This window comes from Monosiga brevicollis, genomic scaffold, assembly GCF_000002865.3.
Source record: "Monosiga brevicollis MX1 MONBRscaffold_18 genomic scaffold, whole genome shotgun sequence".
NCBI lineage: Eukaryota > Choanoflagellata > Craspedida > Salpingoecidae > Monosiga > Monosiga brevicollis.
This window is the reverse complement of record NW_001865055.1, coordinates 367,960-383,916: the sequence shown is the minus strand read 5'-3', so window position 1 is coordinate 383,916 and position 15,957 is coordinate 367,960. Positions and strand designations below refer to the sequence as shown.

Here is a 15,957-nt window from a genome sequence, read left to right as displayed (position 1 = left end):
TTTGATCTTCCTACAATAAGTAGATATGATACAACATTAACTATCGTTATCAGTACCTGATACCCAACAAAAACCTCAATGTTCAGTTCATCAACCCCCTTGTCAGACAATTTTCTGTTGCTTTGCAATACGACGTCGGAGTGTTGTTGTTGTTGACTCTCTCTGTGGCTCGAGCGAGGTCAGTGGCTGCGCCGGGAGGAGGGGAGGGGCGTGTAGCAGCGATGGTGATGGTGCATGTAGTGCCCGGAAGAGACTGTCTGGGGGAAGAGAGACGGAGTATGGCTGCTCTGTGCTGTGCTGTGCTGTGCTGTGCTGTGCTGTGCTGTGCTGTGCTGTGCTGTGCTGTGCTGTGCTTGCATTTACATGTCAAATGGAATGGATGGGGCATTCGATCAAAGGCTGACTCACGGTCGCTCGCTGCTTGGTTGCAGACTGAGCATTGATGACATCGGCCTGCGTCGACGTTGGATCCACCACCGACAGCATGGCCGCAACTCGTAAGTTATCGCATTGCGCGCCAGGAGGCTCACGACACGCCAAGGCCGGGAAGTCTAGTCTTGTTTGAACTTGCTAAAACATTGGATGCGCTGCATGCTTCCAACCATCCACTTGATTTTGTGCAGCCATTCGAAGCAAGGTCACGGTGCGCGTCCCAGCAACGACGGCCAATCTGGGCAGTGGCTACGACTGCCTAGGCATGGCTGTGGACATTTGGAATGAGCTCACCGTTGAGCTTGCCAGCGCGTCAGTGCCGTCCCAGCCCCAGCCACGTCCGCCCGGAAGCCCAACCCCCTTCCAGCCCTTTCGGATCCTCTGTTGAGGCCAGTTGAACACGCTCGCGCTCACTTTCCTTCATCCTGTGCACGGGCGTTTAGGTTCTCGATCCACATTGAGGGGGAGGGGGCAGATGTGCTGCCGCGCAATGGCGAGAATCTGGTGGTCAAAGGCGCCGAACTTGCCTTCCGCTTGGCTGGCGTGCCCATGCCGACATTGGCGTACTCTTGCCGCAATGACATCCCTTTTGGCAGCGGCTTGGGCTCCTCCTCAGCCGCCATCGTTTCCGGCTTGCTTGCTGGTCTTGTCCTTGCCGGCAAAGAACTTGCCGTTGCTGGGCAGGAAGAAATGCTGCAGGCTGCTGCCGAAATTGAAGGACACATTGACAACCTCTCCCCGTGCATCTATGGCAACCTCCAGGTAGATTGCCAAGCTGATGTTTCTCCCCAAATGCCTCCCCTTCGCCCCTCCGTTTGTATAATGTTGCAGGCCTTTTGTATCTTTTCACGACTCGCTACGTGTTTCGCATGGCCTTCCAGATTGGCGTCAACAATGGTGAACGGTGGGACACGACTGGTATCCCAGTACCTGCTGGCCTCCAGTGCGTAGTCCTCACGCCCAATGTGCCCATGTCTACCCACGAAGCTCGCGCCATGTTGCCCGACAAGGTGGGCCCCCCATGGCATGCACTCTCCAATCTGAGCTCTTCATGTCTTGTTTTGAAGCTGTGCGCTCATCAGCCCCTCTGCTGCCAGATTTCTCGCGAGGACGCCATCTTTAACATTGGCCGCGCCGCTCTGCTCATCAATTGCATCCTCACCCGTGATTACGAAGCCTTGCGCGCAGGTATATCAGTGTCATTGTATCACCAGACCCCCTGCTTTCGAGCTTCGTTGCACAATCGCATGTTCTTACGCACACAATTCCTCGTGCTGGCCTGATTTTGAATATTTTTTCTTAGCAACGGAAGATCGACTCCATCAGCCCGTTCGCGGATCCGCCAAAGTCATGCCTGCGCTTTATCCCGTCATTCAAGCTGCGCTTGACGCCGGGGCCAAAGGTACACACAATCACACTTTACGACATAACATACATCTCACGCTTTTCGAGCGAGCCGTCAATGGCGCTCACAAATGCGAGCCCAAAGCCTTTCATGTCATTGCTTTCTTTCATGCTCTTGCTTGTCTTGGTTGCATGGGAACATCTATCAGGAGCATTCTTGTCTGGTGCAGGCAGCAGTATCATGGCCCTGACTGTTGGCGCCCGCGGTGACGTATACGCCCAGAGCACCCTGGAAAGACGTGACCGTCAAGTGGCGGATGCCATGCTTGCCGCCGCTCGTGCCAACGGTGTCGATGGCACGGTCCGCATCACGCGCCCGACGGCCGTGGGTGCCCACGTTGTCGCAGTCACCGAAACCATCACGCGGCCAGGCTTGGCTGCCCAGGGCGATTGCCCCAGCTACGTCAGCACGCGCGGTGGCCCTGGTGCGTCACAGGCCATGATGGTCACACCCACCCCGCATCTACCCTGCCTTCGCCTGGCGTTCTTTCATTGTCCTGCCCATCCACAGCAAGTGCCGTGTCTTTTGAAGAGGCCGTGATGGCTGGCCTGGCTCCAGACGGTGGTCTCTATGTACCCAACCAGGTGGGCCCATCTCTGCTCAAGCCGCACTCCGACCCTTTTGAAGACCTGCCGTCGCCTTGTGGTTTCTCCCTCGCCACTCTCATTTGTGATGCCCTTACTTGACTGGCTATAGATCCCAAAAGTCACCGAAGAGACCATGCGCGCCTGGCGTCGACTCTCCTTTCCCAAACTTGCCGTCGAGGTTAATTTTGATTTCTGAGCAGACTCACAGCGGGTACACCGCCATGTTCCGCGCTCATAACCTCCCTCGCTCTCATACACGCAGGTGATGGGGAAATTTATTGGTCAGAACGAGATACCTGCGGGCACGCTTGAAGCCCTGGTACAGCGCTCCTACGCTACTTTTGACTCGGCGCACGTCACGCCTCTCATTGAGGTGCGTTCGGCTGTTTGCAAAGTCCTGATTTGTCGACCACTCGTCATATCTTGACAGATCAGATATTGACAAACAAAGTAGTATCGCTGGCTCGAGTTTTGATCGTCTCACAGTCGCTTCGGGCTGCTATGCTCTCACAGTTCTCAGAGGATGGCAGTGTGTACTTGCTCGAACAGTTTCACGGGCCCACCTGCGCTTTCAAGGACGTGGCGTTGCAATTCGTAGGCAACCTTTTTGAGTATTTTTTGTCACGTCGCAATGCGCAGGTCTGCCATTGCTTGCAAAGCATGCGAGCGTTGGTCAAGTGATCATTGGCACGCCAACCTCACCCCTACACCTTTCTGATTTGTTGCTGCTGTTGGTGGCAGAGCGAGAAGCCCAAGCACATCACTGTCCTTGGTGCCACCTCGGGGGATACAGGCAGCGCCGCCATATTTGGCTTGCGAGGCAAGGCGAACGTGGATGTAATCATTCTTCACCCCGAAGGCCGCGTTGCACCCATCCAAGAGGCGCAAGTACGGCATCGAGCTTGGAATGGATTGCCCAAAAGCTTGACGTACAAATGCAAGACCTCACCCTTCCTTTTTTTTTTTTTTTTTTGTCGCAGATGACGACTGTCTTGGACGACAATGTGCACAATGTGGCCGTCAAGGGCACGTTTGATGATTGCCAGGCGATGGTCAAGGAATGCTTCAATGACCCCGAATTTCGTCAACGTCACACTCTGGCCGCGGTCAACAGCATCAATTGGGCTCGCATCTTGGCACAGGTGCGCACAGGATCATGGCGATGCACCCTGCATGCAAACAGCTCTTGCAAAAGCAAGCAGTGGCCTTGTCCCATCCCCGACTAGGCGCCCGGGATCTGCTCAACGCCTCATGCTTCGCTGACTCTTCATGCATGGGCTGCTTTCAGATTGTGTACTACTTTTATGCCTACTTTCGCTACTTGGACTTGTCGGAGATTGAAGCAGCAGCCCTCCCCCCTGTGGCTTTCGTGACACCAACTGGCAACTTTGGCAACGCTCTAGCAGGCTTTTATGCTTCACAAATGGGCTTGCCCGTGTCGCGCCTTGTTGTCGCTACCAACCGCAATGACATCTTGTATCGCTACTTTGCGCACGGCGACTACACGTCGCGTCCGGTGGAACCATCATTGGGTACGTTTTGTCACTCTTGCACGCCAAAACGCGAGTGCATGACCATTCTAATTCAATCATTTGTGCCTCGCGAGCAGCACCGGCCATGGACATTGTGGTGCCCTCCAACTTTGAGCGTTACGTGTACTGGCTGCTGGATGGTGACAGTGTTCGCTGTAAAGGTCAGCGACGCCTGAGTCGGGGCTGGCTTGCTGCTTTTGTCAACCGATGCCCCCCCCCCCCCCCCCTTTTTTTTCTTTTCGTTCTACTTCCCCCTTTTCCTCACAGTCTTGTTGATGTTGATTGCATCATCATCGTCGGTGCTTAACTGTGGCCAATAGCCGTCATGGATAAGGTCAAGTTGACTGGGCGTCTTGACTTTGGAGCTGATCAAGCCCGATTGCTTCAACGAGCACAAGCCTTTTTTGGGGCTGCCCGTGCCTCTGACGATGACATCCAAGGTTAGCTGCAATGTGCCGACATGGGTTGTAGCCTCTGTCAGGGGGCATGTGCCTGGTTTTGTTTCTGGTCACTCCTGCTGAAGTTGAGCGCTGACGATGCTGGGATGTGCGGGGATGTACAGGCATTGTGGCGACATATAAGAAGCAGCGCAGCTATGCACTCTGTCCACATTCAGCTGCTGGTCTTTTTGCTATGGAACAGTACGTGATGACACTGCCATGGCAGTATAGTGGTGGTGCTGGTGGCGGCGGCGGTGTGTGTGTGTGTGTGTGTGTGTGTGTGTGTGTGTGTGTGTGTGTGTGTGTTAACGTGTGCCCAGATTGCCTGACTGCTGGCTCGATGCGTAGATTTCGTGACCAGCTTGCAGGGCCCTTCATCTGCTTGGCCACGGCCCATCCAGCCAAGTTTGGCGAGGGCTTGGAGGAGGCACGCTCCATGCAGCCACACTTGCCTCCACAACTTGATGGTAAGCTCACCCTCAAGTCACACTATAACAAACAAAATATTAGAGAAATAAAGACTGGTTCATCGCGGGCTCACATGCGGACCCTGTTGCCAGGCTTGACAACGCAGCCGCGTCGCTGCCACCACCTTGAGCACTCGCTGGAGGACCTGAAGGCATTTGTACATGAAACCATGTCACGGCGCCACGCCGAGCTGGCCGAGCGTACGTTCGATCTGCCCTTTCACGACCCTACCCCGGTCCCAACTCCACTCATCCCATCTCGTTTCTTCGTTTCTGTTTTTCTTTCTCTTTTCACACTGGGAAAATAGGCCGATTGACGACACCTGTCGCCCCGCAAAGTGGTCATGAGGCCAATGTTTCTCGTGACGTGAAATCTGCCAGTCAATTCTGGCCGACGCTTGCCCTTGTCGCCGGGGCCTTTACTGCCGGGCTGCTGGCGCAACGACTTGTCCGCTGGTAAACCTACCTGGCCACGGTCGTTTTTGTTGTTGTTCTGCTTTTTGCCCCTGTTGATGTCCAGACATACAATCCCATCCCATTCTGGAAAGTGCCAATCATGCGTTTGGCCTGTTGTCTTGAAACCGTGTGCTCTCTCTCTCTCTCCCTCTCTCTCTGAAGCGAGTTTGCTCAACGCCACTTTCAAACTTGGGCGGCTGGTTCATAGTTGAATTGTTTTACAATCAAAACGAGTTTTATTCTTATTGCCATTCTGGATCAAAGAAACCCGACCTCAGCGAACAAAAGATCAGTACCGATCGCCACTACATCTCTGAAATCCACTACCCCGACCCTCTAAATTCATCACATCTGATCCAGAGCCCGGCTCCTCCTCTGAAACCCGATCGGCCAACACAAAGCGTGATATATATCACACTTTGCGTCTCTTGACCGTTATTTGCGAGAGATCCGAAAAAAAATCTCGAAACGTTGCGCTGCCGTTGAACGTCGCCGTCACTGCGTCGCCGTCACTGCGTCGCCGTCACTGCGTCGTTGCCGTTGGCCGTTTGCTGCTGGCGTGAGCGGTTTGTTTACGGTACCACAGGCAGAGGAAGAAGCCGGCAAAAAAGAGTCTGTGTCAAGGCCGCGGCTTGGGGCGCAGCTATAGAGCGCTGTAGCTGACTTGTGGTCGAGCTCGCCCGTAGCGCTTGGGCGTGGTAATTATTGTTCTTGCAACTCCAGAAGTGCCCGGGTACACTGGGGCCGACAAAGACGTTTGAGTGAGCATTTTGCAACACCAGCAGTATGCCCCGAGAGCTCATCACGCTGCAAGTTGGGCAGTGTGGCAATCAGATTGGCAGCGAGTTTTGGAAGCAACTCTGTGCTGAGCATGGCATCCGTCCCGATGGCATCCTGGAAGACTATGCTGTCGGTGGTACCGATCGTAAGGATGTCTTTTTCTACCAGGTTGGTAATTGCTTGACCTTCCGTGCTGTTTTATGGCATGCTTCGCACACCCTGTTCCGTTCCAGTTGCAGCACTGCACATTTGTGGTGCAGAACAGGCTTTGGTTCGCTTGAATATCCATCATTTTGCCTCGACTCACTTGTTGATCGGCTATCAAATCCTCAGGCCGACGATGACCATTACATCCCGCGTGCCGTGTTGATGGACCTCGAGCCCCGCGTAGGTTTGACTTGCTGACAACTGATTTCAAGTGTTCAAATCGCATTGCAGTGCTGCGTTCAACTCGTGCAACCCGCAGCTGCTCAACGGCCTTCACTTATCTTTACACATCCTCGTGGGTCTCCTCAGGTCATCGATGGCATTCGCACCTCAGCCTACGCCAATCTCTACAACCCCGAAAACATTTTTGTCGACAAAGAAGGCTCTGGCGCAGGCAACATCTGGGCCAAGGGTTTTGCTGCTGTGCGTGTATTACCTGCAGTACAAGATCCGTCTATGACATATTGCCAGCACCTCATATGAAAACGCACCATTCTGAATGGCTTTTTGTTAGGGCGAGCGCGTTCACGAGGAACTCTTTGACATGATTGACCGAGAGGCTGACAATAGCGACAGTTTAGAAGGCAAGCAAACTAAACCCGAACCCTTGTTTCTGCCCAGCCGCTTTGAATCATTGCAACGCCTCTTCCCTCTTCTCTCATCGATAAATGTTGATGATTTGGTTTTTGCAGGATTTATGCTTACCCACTCTGTTGCTGGTGGTACGGGCTCTGGACTCGGCTCCTACGTCCTTGAGCGTCTCAACGACCGGTGCGAAATCATTCCTTGGGTTGTTTCCTGGCCCCCGCTTCCCCCTCCTCGCTTCTGTTTGCTCACTGGCCCTGGACCTCGAATACATTAGTTTTCCAAAGAAGCTGGTGCAAACGTACTCAGTCTTCCCCCACGCAGTGCGTTTAATGAAGATGGTCACCCGGCTTTTTTTGACCCGTGGCGTTTGATTAAGACTTGCTTCGCGCGATTAGGGCGAAACGTCGGAGGTGGTGGTCCAACCTTACAACAGCTTGCTCACCCTGAAGCGCCTAACGCTCAACGCTGATGCTGTGGTATGAACGAGCAAAAATCATGCTTGCCTCAGTGTCTGTATGCTGGCTTTGCCCCGCCATCCTGTGCTTCACACATTGCTCTCGCGGTGCTGAAACCGGCTTCAGGTGGTGCTGGATAACACGGCTCTCAATCGCATTGCAGCTGATCGCCTGCACATGGACAAGCCTGACCTATCTGTGGTGAACCAGTTGGTATGCCTAATCGTTCCATGCCTTTGTCCAGCAGACCCATCCACGCTTGCCCTTTGCTGTCTGACTTTCTCTCGCTCATACACTCACTTTATTTTTGGATAAAAAAAAAAAAAAAAAGGTCTCCACCATCATGTCTGCATCCACAACAACCCTGCGCTACCCAGGCTACATGAACAATGACCTGATTGGGCTGATTGCCAGTCTTATCCCCACCCCGAAGCTTCATTTCCTCATGACTGGTTCGTTGGAGGTGACCGTCCTGTCTCGTGTTCGCGTTTAACGTGATGCTTAACCCTTCGATTGAACCTTGACACAAACCATAGGTTACACACCCGTCATTGCTGGGGATTATGGCACCACGTCGACGGTGCGCAAAACCACCGTGCTGGACGTCATGCGCCGTTTGCTGCAACCCAAGAACATGATGGTGTCCACGGCGCGGTCGCGTTCGGAAGCACATTGTTACATCTCCCTCCTCAACATCATTCAAGGCGATGTGGATCCCACGCAGGTGTGCCCACGTGCTGCTCACGCTGGTTCTGTCACGAGATAAGTAAAACAGCGAATTGACTCGTGCCACCCGTGCCTGACATGCACCACAGGTTCACAAGTCATTGCAGCGCGTACGCGAGCGCAAGCTGGCTTCCTTCATCCCCTGGGGTCCTGCCAGCATCCAAGTCGCTCTCTCCCGCAAGTCACCGTACATCCCCACTGCTCATCGCGTGAGTGGTCTCCTCTTGGCCAACCACACCAGCATTGCACAGCTCTTTTCACGAGCTTGCAAAGATTTCGACAAGCTTCGCCGTCGTGAGGTTTGTGCCTTGTCTGTCATCTTCAGCGAGACCTTCTCAGAAGAGTGAAATTCCGCCCACGCCCTGCCATGGCTGTCAGCCTTTCTTAATCTTGTACCGATACCTTTCTTGTCTTTGTTGACAGGCCTTTGCGGATCAGTTCCGCAAGGAGCGCATGTTCCGGGACAACCTCGATGAGTTTGACGACTCACGAGAGGTAGTTCAGTCGCTTGTGGATGAGTATCAAGCCGCTGAGCGCCCAGAGTACGTGGACTGGGGCCGACAGCAAGCCATGGGCGGCCAGTGATAACGTTGGGTCAAAGTTGTGCGCATTTAGACGCCCCAAAGGGGTTTCCAAGCACGCTTGCGTTTTTGTTTTTTATCTCCGTGTTTGTGTCTGTGTGTTACCTCCTGGCACCTCTGCCATGAGCTCTTTTGTGAACTGTGTTTTATGTACAATTGATTATTTGGAAGATTGTTATGCTGTTTTTTTTTTTTTTTTTGTGCCAGATGCCCAAAAGCACTTGCGTTGCGTCGAGGTCTAGTGTTTGGGGTGCGAGATCAAAGGCTAATCGTGTTGACTACTCTGGCTGTCAATTTTTTTTTTCTTTTTTTTTGCAAGAAGCGAAAGGGTCAGAACAACAAGACTGCAACGCAATCGTCACACTTAGACAAAAGGAATGTAGAGGTGGGGGATAACAAAGTGCAGACTGCCAACTGCAATGCCACCAATCACCAGGCAGGCTAGCAATACAATCGCTAGCACCCAAAACAACGTTTTGGCTGCACTCAACAGTCGGCCGGCATTTTGTGTGACGACCGCTGGTGTCGCAGCAGCAGCAGCAGCGGTGGTGGTGGCCGGACCCGCAGATGCGTCTTGAGACCCCTGCTTGCCTTTACCAGTCCCCTCGCCTGCAGCACCAGGCTTCGTGCCCACATTTGAAGAGCGAGAGCTGGAACGGCGCATTGGCCCAGCCGCTGCCCGGCGTAGCAATTCAGCACCGCCATCATCCTCCAACTCCTCAGGTTCACTCATCTGCTCCGACTCGGAGTTGTAATCATGGATTGACCTTGTTTTGCGGAAGTGATGAACGGCATGACAAGTGAGAGAGGCTGGCGCCGCAAACACAAGAATCCAGGCTCGTGCAATAGACTTACCGATATTGCCCACGCTTTTCGATAACAGCACGCGTGCCTTTACTCGCCATGGCTGCAGCAAACACCATGGAACTTTCAAGGAAAAGTTTGTGGTCAAAGACAGGAAGCGTGAGCACAAGGTTTTAGTGCACAATGGGACCAAAGCAATGCACAGCGGCTGAGCCTAAAGGTCTTACCGAAAACGAGAGAGACGGGGCGAAGATTCAGAGTTATCAACGGTGTCATTACCTTCACCAGTCAGGGCTTTCTGTAGGTTACGCTCCTTGCTTTTAGTCAGCGCCCGCTCCCACCAAGTTGGGCGATTGGCTCGCAGTGGCTCGGGCGACAGCGGCAGGTCGGTCGATTTTGATGCGTCGGTTTGCACACTGTTGACAGTGGTGGCCGAGTCTTGGCGTCGAAGTTGAATTTTGCTGAGGCGCTGAAGCTCAGTGAGGCGGTCGCCTGCATCCGATTCCGAGCCTGATTCCTCCGATTCCTCGTGATGATGCTCCATCACAGAAGATGCTTCAGAAAAGTTCATACCAGAGGACCTGAGCTGGCGAAGCCGCGACAAGCCGATTGCGTGACTGCTCTCCGACTCTGTCTCCGACTCCTCACCTGCCAGTCCGAAAGAAGAGCCTGTCGCTGAGTTGTTGGTCTTTGTCGGGCCAAGGATACGGCTGCGGCCCTTGCCCGATCGAGATTGCAATGCCAAGAGGGCTTCGCGATTGGCCTCTTCTTCGTCCGTGTCCTCGTCGTCCTCAAAGTCGACATCATCGCGCTTTGTATGGACGGGAGTGGCACCACCGGCACCGGTACTAAAGCTGCCTCGAGTAGGCGTCCCCGTTGGAGTGCCAGTTGGAGTAATGCCGTCCTCGTCATCATCATCAGGCTGACCGGCTCTGAGCAGGTTACCCGGCTCCGTGTCCGGCCCGGTGCCTGACTCTGCCAAGCTGTGTTGGCGCCGAGCCACAGAAGGACTTGGGCGGCTACGCCCGTGCACAGACACGTTGTTGACCAATGGGCTGCTCGTCGTCTCTGTGGCCCCAGCTGGGCTTGGTGCGATGGCAATATCCATGCTCTGCAATATGGATTGCATCGTCGGGCAGTCAGTAGCAACGTGTTTGAGGCGACAGATTTGTCGATGCAGCCGATCCTGTTCGCCGGGTTGTGTGAGCAGCGCCTGCAGGCGCGGACAGTCCCCTGGACGCCGGGGGCACTTGCAAACCATGTCGTGCAAGTGTGCAACACCATGCAAGGAAAGAACGCTCTCAAGAGAGCTCCGACGTGAGGCAAGCGAAGCCTCATCCACCAGCAAGCTGGGGCGGCCACTGCTTGACCGAACTGAGAGGGTATCAATAGCGTCGCTGTTCGTGCGAGACAAACTCGTCACGCTTGCGTCATCTACACCCAGGGCGCTACGCGTTACACTGTTGGCACCGTCCAGGCCAAGCACGTCCAGAGAAGCCGGCTGGTGAAACTGAGCGAGCAACTCGAGCGTGCGTGTGTGCATTTTATCGTCCTCGGACTCCTCAGTCTCACTCTCAAAGTAGGCATCGGGATCGTTTAGATCAACAAAGGACGAGCGCTGCCGTTTCTCCATATCGTCCTCGGTGTCCTCATCGTCCCGGACGTAGCTAGCCGCACCCTCTGAATCAGTGGAGGCGTTGTCTTGACTAATTTTGCGATCCACAAGCAGCGAACCGCTGAAGCGATGGTTGGAGCCCAGGCGACTGCGCCCAGCTGATCCCAGGGAGCCATGGGACTCGCGAGCTGCCCGAATGTCTATGGAGCCACTGCGCGAGCTTTCGCCAGCGTTGGTCTCATCCTCATCCATGCCAGTGGGACGAACATCATCCGAATCCGCCCGCGATCGCGCGACATCAGAAGCCCAACCATTGATATTGGACGGCTTGTCAGATGCCTGATCCGAGATCATGTCCACCTGAGATTCGAGCTGTGCCAACTTTTCGATGGTCAAGGAAGCCCCCTGACTTTGATTGGGCATGGAAGCGGTGCCGTGTGAGACGGTGTCCTGAACGGCCGCATCCATGTCTGGACCGGTTGTCGACGTTTGATGGGCCGGTGCACCTGGTAGCACCTCGGTCGGGCGACCAGAGCCCGGAGAGTGACGCCGAAACCCCCGCACCTGCTGAAGAACAGAATCATCGTTCTGGTCCATGCTGCGATCATCACCGCTTGACTGAGCCTTGAGGGGCTCGTTAGACGAGTCATCCTTGCCCTCGGTTTTGGAACCTGTTGCGGTCACTGATAGACTTGCATGCTCAGCTGCACGCTCGAGGCGCATCTGCATTAGCTCGCGCTCCATGTGTCGGTTGCGTGCTTCGACCTCCTGCAAACGCTGTCGCAATGCAGCTTCGCCAGTGGCACTTGCAGCACCGTTCGCCCCAGTCGAAAAGTGCGGTGACCCAGCGCTAACCCCGACCGGTGTTTGAAATGGACTGGACCCATCCGCCGTATTTCGCGTCACGTTGGGCGAGGCCACCGCGCTTGCACCGCTTTGACTCAGCTCGGCGCGACGCTGACGAATACCATACTCGGTGCGCAGTGATTTCTCAATCGAATCATTGAGCACCTTCTCCATGCGCATGAGCGCAGGCGACATAAACGGCCGGGGTCGTGAAGAGGTTACACTGCGCAAGGGCGTGCTATGCGTTGGAGACATTGCACGCGCCGCGACGGCAGCAGGGTCGGACGCGCCCTGTTTGGAGGGGTGGGGTGAAGAAGTGGCGCGGTCTTCTGTGTCTGGTAAAGTGATCGATGATGCCGGCTGGTTAGCAGTGGCGTTTCCCGTCTCGAGCGCGGCCAGTCGTCGTCGCAGGCGGTCATTTTCCTGGCGCAGGCGATCTGCATACTGCGAGGAAGACACAGACCGGACTTGCTCGAGCTGAGATTCAAGGCTTAGGATTGTTTGCTGAGCTGCCTCAAGTTCTGGGCGCAAGGGATTGTCCACCTTCTGGGTCAGATTTTTGGCAGCCTCGAGTTCTTTCCTCAACTCCTCGTTCTCCATGCGCAACTTGGAGATGTGCGAAGCCTGTGCGTCCAGTTCACGTTGATAGCGAGCCGGCGGGGGGGCTGAGAACGTCTTGCCTTCAGAGTCAAGAGCGCCAAGCTTGTCCTCCAAAACAGTAATGTGCTCCTTGCAGAGGCGAAGGTCTTCGTCCTTCTCAACAACCGAGGCTTCGACTTGCTTCAGATGCTTGAGATGGCTATCCAAGTTGTTGGTGAGCTCTTGGTGGCTGCGTGTAAGATTGGCAATTTGCACGGCCTTGTCAACTGCCTGATTGGTCAAGACTTCGGCTCGACTGAGCGCGTCGTCTCGCTGCTGAACCAAGTCATCGACCAGAAACTGCAACCCATCGAGTGTCTCAGCGCCGTCGGAGCTGGATGGGGAGTAAGGCAAGCGACTCGCTTCTGACAGTTGCCGTAGAATGGCTTGCAGGGGACCTTTGACTCTGCCGTGGGGACGGAAGTGGTGTCAGACCTCGAGGCTAGCGGTAAATAAGAGGACGAGAAGGAGTGGTGGAGGAAGGGGAATACGAGCGGAAATGTCTTACTCTTGATCTCGCAAACGGGCTGCATGACTTGGGGGCGTGGCACGGCTAGGAATCTGAGCGTTGTTCCTTTGAGGCGACTTATCAGGCGATGTGGGCACACTGTTGCCTGGTGACGAATGGGTGTGTCGCGGCGAGGAGTGGTGGTGTATTGGTGTCTTGGTCTCGGAATGTTTGGGAGAAGACCGGGGCGGAGAGCCACCAGCGGAGCGGGCAGTATCCTCGTCGCCGATGGTGCTTCCACAAGCTTTGCCGTCCACCAAAACCGAATCCTCGCCGCCGGCGCCAGTAAGCACAATGCTGGGCACCGCCTTGACATTGCCGTAATAGTCTTGTGAGGTCGAGCAGCTAAGGTCCCCCAGTGAGGCACGGCGATCCTCTACGTTTCAGAGTTGGGCAAAAGGCGCTCAGCTTCGCCACGACACAAATGCACAAGAGTAGAAGCAATCGAGGCTGCATTGTTGTTGGTAGGGATGAATGCTGCGAAAAGGGGTTGAGAATCAGCAGAGCTCAATCTACCTGTTTCTTCAACGGTCATCAGTGAGGCTCTGGGAATGGCCACGTCAGACTTGGCTCGAGTACGCCCTTGTGGCTCACGAAGGCCCTGTGAACCATCGCTCTGTGATTCGCGATACAATTCCAGCACCAAAGGGTACGCAAGTGAAACAACCAATCAAAAGTCGAAAATTGAACAAGTGCAGCCAGAGCGGAGACTGGGGCGACGCACGATCAAGGAGGCAGCATCAAGTGCACTGAGGCGCCAAGGTCGAACAAAAAGACCCCGATCTGGGGCGCACCGGAAGTAGCGACGTCCCTTCGAGTAGTATGTTGAGAAGTGAGACAAGCCGAAGGAGCGGAAAGTGCACGGAAACGATATCATTGGGGGTAGATTTGAGATGAAACTTTGGGGTACGTTAGTTTCAGAAAAGTTTGACTGACTTCGAATTGGCCATCAGTATTGCCTTTGGCATCAAGGAGCTCGACGCCGTACATGGTACCCTGCGAAGTGTGAGGTGGTGGAGGGGAGGGGGAGGGGATGTTAAAAGGGAGCGCGATTGGGAGCAATGAATGGTGGCGTGACAAGCTCGGCGTGCGGGGCATGCGGGGCCTGGGGTAGCGTGTAGCTTACTTGGAAGCTGTCCACGGTGCCCACAAATCGAAGAATACAAGCAGAGTTCTTGTCCAAGAGGGCGCGGGTGCCAAGCTCGAGTGGGGTGGCCGGGGGGCTGGTGCGGGCATGCTGGAGGACATGTCGCCGCTCGGTGGCACTTGAGAGTACGTTGGAGCCAAGATCGACAGGGTTGGGCTCATCGGGGTCGTGCTGGCTGTGCTGGCCATGCTCGAGCTCGCGTTCGTGTTCGTGTTCGTGTTCGCGTTCCGGGATACCGTCGGACAAGTTTTCATCGGACATGGAGCTGGCGAAACGTTGGATGGAGGGCGACATTTGACCAAGACCCACGGATGACTCCTCAAAGCTTTCGTCCCTGAGGCGAAGGGCTTCCCTGGAGATGGGGGTGCGCGAGCGGGGTGGTGATTTATCCCGGCTTGGTGAGCTGGCGTTGGAGTTTGCCTGGGGCTCTGAACCCTTGTGGCTCTGTGCTTGGTCGGCTTGAGGGTCCATGGCCGAGGCTAATGGGAGGCAGACGTATCGATACGAGGGAAAAGAGAAAAGAGGGGAAGCTGATATGAGACGAAGAGAACGACAAACATGATGGATGGCAGGAGGCGGGGATGACCATCGGCTCAGAAGAGGAGCGCATGAGGACAAGAACGGGTCGGGTATCATTGGGCAAAGACAAATACCGTAGGCGTTGGTAACTTGAGTGACGTCTTCAAGAGCCACGTCGATGCAGCGAGATTGGGTCTCGTCTGAAATGGGACACGGAGCAAAAAAAAAGCGCAAGGCTATCAGGGCACAGGTCCGTCCCAGCAAGCCGGGGCGGTCAACCGTGTCGAGGCAAGATGACTCAAACGATAATACCGAGAGGGTGCTTGGTGTCGGTTTTGAGCGCGTTGAGTTGCTGCTTCAGGGTATCAGCTTCTTGTGTGAGCTGGGCGGGTGAGCCGATTTGGACAAGGATGCAAGGACAGGTGTAGGTGGGCGTGAGCCTGTGAGGAGAAGGGAAGGAGGGCTGCGGGAGAGGGGAGCAAAGGGAGTAAGAGGCAGGTGCAAGGCGCATACTCGTTGTACAGGACTGCGGGCTGTCATGAGCATGCTAAGCTTCTGCCACGTAAGATCGAATTCCGTCCTTTTGGGCTATAGAAAGAAGGCCATTATGAGTGCAACCCTGGTGCTGAGAGGAGCATGGGTGCTTGAACCCACCTTTTTCTGCTGGGCCAGGGCAGTCTTGAGGGCCTTGAGAGCGGCCTCGGCCTTGGCCAGCTGCGTCGTTAGCATAAAAGCGTGAGACAGACTTGCATCTGGGGTTGGGGAGAATCAAAAGGCGCAGACATGTGGCAAAGGCAGAGTTGTGGGGTTGGAGTGAACCTGATGGACAAACGAGGGTGCAAGCCCGGTCGATTCGGGGCCCGTGGTGTGACCGTTGCTGGAAATCATGACCGAGGGATGGCTCGAGGCCCCATCGGGCTGCCCTCGGTGGGCAGGATCCGACGACGTCGTGTCAGTTTGGGAACAGGATGACGGCGGGGTGAGAGGCGATGTCGAGATCAAATGAAAATGCCTAAAAAGCACGCCAGGTCACCAGATGAGGCGGTCAAGATCGAATCCCAGAAACGAACGGGACCATGGCCACTGATCAACGAAGTAATGAGGCCCGACCCACAGGAAAAGAGAGAGAGAGAGAGAGAGAGAGAGAGAGAGAGAGAGAGAGAGAGAGAGAGAGAGAGAGAGAGAGAGAGAGAGAGAGAGAGGGAGAGAGAGGGAGAGAGAGA

General features: G+C 55.0%; 4 protein-coding genes across 4 annotated transcripts in view; 3 read left to right on the top strand and 1 right to left on the bottom strand.

Moving 5' to 3' along the window:
- Window positions 1-278: 278 nt before the first annotated feature.
- On the top strand, window positions 279-5,751 carry MONBRDRAFT_27254 (uncharacterized protein; the record flags this gene model as incomplete). The annotated part of the gene is made up of 22 exons (XM_001747710.1): window positions 279-409; window positions 432-497; window positions 634-744; window positions 876-939; window positions 1,117-1,194; window positions 1,314-1,442; window positions 1,530-1,620; window positions 1,736-1,834; window positions 1,986-2,261; window positions 2,348-2,421; window positions 2,534-2,602; window positions 2,687-2,797; window positions 2,860-3,063; window positions 3,166-3,312; window positions 3,405-3,566; window positions 3,713-3,956; window positions 4,034-4,117; window positions 4,277-4,396; window positions 4,519-4,597; window positions 4,628-4,863; window positions 4,957-5,064; window positions 5,528-5,751. The coding sequence occupies 22 exons, from the start codon at window positions 279-281 to the stop codon at window positions 5,749-5,751; spliced, it is 2,907 nt and encodes a 968-aa protein (XP_001747762.1).
- A 354-nt stretch (window positions 5,752-6,105) lies between these two features.
- MONBRDRAFT_21602 (uncharacterized protein) lies at window positions 6,106-8,660 on the top strand (the record flags this gene model as incomplete). The annotated part of the gene is made up of 12 exons (XM_001747709.1): window positions 6,106-6,267; window positions 6,433-6,486; window positions 6,616-6,729; window positions 6,821-6,881; window positions 6,999-7,077; window positions 7,169-7,214; window positions 7,290-7,370; window positions 7,476-7,562; window positions 7,681-7,801; window positions 7,886-8,073; window positions 8,165-8,374; window positions 8,499-8,660. The coding sequence occupies 12 exons, from the start codon at window positions 6,106-6,108 to the stop codon at window positions 8,658-8,660; spliced, it is 1,365 nt and encodes a 454-aa protein (XP_001747761.1).
- Window positions 8,661-9,020: 360 nt separating this feature from the next.
- On the bottom strand, window positions 9,021-14,686 carry MONBRDRAFT_9958 (uncharacterized protein; the record flags this gene model as incomplete). Its single annotated transcript, XM_001747626.1, has 6 exons — window positions 9,021-9,423; window positions 9,688-12,966; window positions 13,069-13,444; window positions 13,585-13,684; window positions 14,005-14,064; window positions 14,195-14,686. The coding sequence occupies 6 exons, from the start codon at window positions 14,684-14,686 to the stop codon at window positions 9,021-9,023; spliced, it is 4,710 nt and encodes a 1,569-aa protein (XP_001747678.1).
- An 831-nt stretch (window positions 14,687-15,517) lies between these two features.
- MONBRDRAFT_37948 (uncharacterized protein) overlaps window positions 15,518-15,957 on the top strand; it is a gene marked incomplete at its 5' end in the record, with an annotated part of 2,165 nt that continues 1,725 nt past the window's right edge. Inside the window, one exon of the mRNA XM_001747708.1 lies at window positions 15,518-15,661. Coding sequence (XP_001747760.1) covers window positions 15,518-15,661 — 144 coding nt within the window. The remainder of the gene's footprint in view (window positions 15,662-15,957) is intronic.